Source organism: Henckelia pumila, chromosome 1, assembly GCF_033568475.1.
Source record: "Henckelia pumila isolate YLH828 chromosome 1, ASM3356847v2, whole genome shotgun sequence".
Classification (NCBI taxonomy): Eukaryota; Viridiplantae; Streptophyta; class Magnoliopsida; order Lamiales; family Gesneriaceae; genus Henckelia; species Henckelia pumila.
This window is the reverse complement of record NC_133120.1, coordinates 78,133,551-78,137,199: the sequence shown is the minus strand read 5'-3', so window position 1 is coordinate 78,137,199 and position 3,649 is coordinate 78,133,551. Positions and strand designations below refer to the sequence as shown.

At 38.9% G+C, this 3,649-nt stretch overlaps 1 protein-coding gene across 1 annotated transcript; it reads right to left on the bottom strand.

Annotated features, from left to right (window-relative positions):
• Positions 1-790: 790 nt before the first annotated feature.
• Positions 791-3,436, bottom strand: LOC140865844 (uncharacterized). Its single transcript, XM_073270648.1, has 6 exons — positions 3,071-3,436; positions 2,828-2,885; positions 2,522-2,736; positions 1,244-2,269; positions 1,142-1,155; positions 791-956 (listed from the first exon to the last, which is right to left on the bottom strand). Exons 1-6 carry the CDS (start codon positions 3,434-3,436, stop codon positions 791-793), a joined length of 1,845 nt encoding a protein of 614 aa, XP_073126749.1.
• Between the last annotated feature and the right edge of the window lie 213 nt (positions 3,437-3,649).

Sequence of the window (3,649 nt, the reverse complement as noted above, 5' to 3'; positions counted from 1 at the left end):
TCAATCCCCTCGTCTATAGCCCTGATGGAGCTTCAATCCCATTTTATCCGCATACTTAGCCTTGACTTTGGTGATTAGGATTTCAATCACTGATCTATGGCCCGGATGGAGTTGTTATCTCTTTTTTTTTCTTTTTTTTTTTTCATGAGTTCACCCCTTTCCAATTAACAATTAATTTGCATAAGTCTGAAAAATGTGCATGAAGGATGTCTCATAAAGTCAATGCAAAACTAGTTCATATCAAAGTCTCTCCTTGCAACTACAGCTAATCTCATTCAGTTCTAGGCACAAAACAATTTCTCAGGCGGTCAAAAATCTAGCAAACTAATTGGTATGTCATGTAAACCACAAGTGTGCATCTCTTTTGATTTTGAAAATTTTTTCTAAGTGACATGAAACAGAGTGTAATGAACGACCTACCCCCACACTTAGAATGCGACATTGTCCTCAGTGTTAAGCTAATAAAAAAATCAAGAAAAATATTAATAGCAAAAACACTTCCCTGAAAAATGTCAACGATCATGTAACACAATGGGCAGACGACAGCCTGAATGATAAGATGCCCAAAAATACGCGCGCTCTCTCCTCCTCAATCATCGATTTACTCCGATTCAGTAAAAATCTGCACCCACAAAAAATTCGCCAAGATTAACTAAAGAAGAACTAAAATAAAATAAACAATAAAAACAAAACAAAATGAAATAAAAGAACAAAAGGAAAAAAAACTGGGTTGCCTCCCAGCAAGCGCTAAATTTATAGTCTATAGCCCAACTGTGCTTCCCTTTTTATTTTAAGGTGGATCATTTGATGTCGTGGATCTATGTCTTTCAACACCACGATTTCTGCCTACACTGTCATCCACCATCACTATGGGTCCAAGTCCTTTTATATCATCGATGCTCCATCCCATTGTCCGAATATAATCCCGTAAAAGCCTAGCAAGCTTTGATTTTTCCCTACCTGTCAAAGAAGATGACACAATTACAGGTATACTTGAATCTTCCAACGTCAGATATTTCAAATAAGAGGGCAAAGATTTAGATTCAAGTCCAGGAGGCTCTTCGATAGAAAGTTTTGGATTTTGCGAGATTACAGTTAATTATTTCGTCTTCAAAGAGGAAGATTTCATTGCGTTTCGTACCTCAACATTTCCACCTACACATGTACCACGAGCATCAACATTCAGACAAAAATCATTGACTTTAGGATAATAGAAATCATTTTAAAACATATTAAACACAACTTGCTTCTCATTCAACCTAAGTATTAATTTCCCCTTCTGAACATCAATTAACGCTCTACTGGTTGCCAAGAATGGACGTCCTAATATCAAAGGAGTTTCACGATCATCATCCATATCAAGTACCACAAAGTCCACAGGAAAGATAAATTCATCAACTTTAAGCAACACATTCTCCATTATTCCCTTAGGATATTTAATTGATCTATCAGCAAGTTTGAGGGACATAGTGGTAGGTTCCATCACTCCTATACCCAATTTTTTTGCAAGTGAATATAACATTAAGTTGATACTAGCACCTAGATCACATAAAACCTTATCAAACGACATACTACCAATAGCACAAGGTAAAGAAAAACTCCCTGGATCTTGAAGTTTTGGTGGGAGCTTGTTTAGAAGTACCGCCGAACATTCCTCATTCAAAGACACGGTATCCAAATTGTTTAGCTTCCTCTTATTTGCTAGAATTTCTTTCAAGAACTTAGTATAACTCGGTATTTGAGCTAGGGCATATGCAAAATGGATGTTAACATGGAGTTTCTTGAAAATTTCAAGAAATTTTTTAAATTGATGATCAAAATTTAATTGCCTAGCTCTTTGGGGAAAAGTAAGACTAGAAATATCAACATTAGAATTTAAGTCATCTTCCTTACCTTTCTTACCTTTGCATGGAGAGATAATGACTTGTTCTGGTTTGTGCTCTACCTTGACTTCTTGCTCCTCTATCTTGACTGTCATAGCTTGTTGCACAAAGATGACATTCACTTCCTTAGGATTCTTCACTGTGTCACTAGGTAGTGAGCTTGGAGCCCGGGAAGATAACTGGTTCGTCAATTGTCCCAACTGAGTTTCCACCCTTTGCATCATGGCATCATGATTCTGCCATCTCATATCGTTCTCAGCTATGTATTTTGCAAACATATCTTCAAAATTTGACTTGTTCTCAGATGGGTTGAAACCCGGCGGCATAGAACATCCAGCACCGTGTGGAGGTCTAACTGCTTGCTGAAGAGGTCTTTGCTGTGTAGGCTGCTGAGGTGGATTAAAACATTGAGGCTCGACAGAATTTTCAGCTTGTGTCCACCCAAAATTTTGGTGACTTTTCCAACCCGGATTGTATGAGAAACTATATGGATTAAACTGTTGTTGCCCTTGGTTCCCCACATAATTCACCGAATCTCCTTAAAAAACTGGCATCCCATTAAAAAATGCATCTGACATGAATGGAATGCCACTTGATGGTCCTCAAACTGCCTCAGTGCTTCCTTGGACCTGATTTACTTGTTTTAATGGCGCCGATTTATTAGCTTGCAATTGGGACACTTGATGGTTCAGTCCATCGAGTTTTGCTGTAATCGCTGTTAGAGCATCCATCTCAAGGAATCCAACTTTCCTTTCTCTCCTGTTGTCTTGCCAACCAACATTGCTTTCAGCCATATTTGATATGATTTCAAGTGCTGTTGTAGGAGTCTTTCTATAGAGGCTGTCATTGACAGCTGCATCAAGCATAGAACGAAAAGATGAATCAACTCCATAGTAGAAAGTCTCTACTTGTTGGCCCACTGATAACCCATGTACCGTACATACCCTCAGCATCTTTTAAAATCTTGTCCATGCGGCATTCAAAGATTCCCCATCTTTTTGCCTGAAAGACATGATTTCATTCCTCAACTGTGTAACTTTGGTTGGTGGGAAATACTTGTGCATGAACACTTCAACCAGACCATCCCAGGTAGTAATCGACCCCACTGGAAAATCTCGAAGCCACTCAATTGCTTCTCCTTGTAGAGAAAACGGAAAGAGCCTCAGTCAAATAGCATCAGCAGTCACTCCATTGAATTTGAAGGTGTCACATATTGACAAGAATTGCTCCAGATGGGCATTTGGATCCTCAGAAGGCGCCCCTCCAAATCTGACTTGCATCTGTATCATCTGGATGATGGCTGGTTTGAGCTCAAAAGTGTTCACCTGAACTGCAGGGCGAACAATGCTGGATCCGTATCCTCCAACTAATGGTCGATGAAGGTCCATCAGAGTGCGGTTATTCTCTTCTTCAGCCATATCTTCAAACTCCTCTTCATATTCAAACTCAAGATCTAAGTTATTCTGCCTTCGATCTCTACGTATGCGACGAAGAGTGCTTTCAATTTCCAAATCAAGCGGTATGAGGTCGCCAGAATCTCGAGCACGGCTCATATAACATGAGATATACTCTTGAAAAAAATAAAGCGCACAAATCAACCACTTGAATAAAAATTAAACAAAGTAAAATAAAAACCTAGTCTCAAATAAATAATCAATCCTAATATTAAACAAATAGTCCCCGGCAACGGAGCCAAAAACTTGACCGACGATTTCGGTTGGGAAAATTCTAGCAAGTGAACTAGGTCAAGTTATAATATAGTTGGA

Coding starts and splice junctions, on each gene's coding strand:
- LOC140865844 (XM_073270648.1), bottom strand. CDS start 3,436: ATGAGCCGTGCTCGAGATTCTGGCGACCTCATACCGCTTGATTTGGAA. Junction 2,737..2,827: donor GATTTTAAAAGATGCTGAGG/GTATGTACGGTA, acceptor TGCTTGATGCAG/CTGTCAATGACAGCCTCTAT. Junction 2,270..2,521: donor AATCGGCGCCATTAAAACAA/GTAAATCAGGTC, acceptor CCACCTCAGCAG/CCTACACAGCAAAGACCTCT.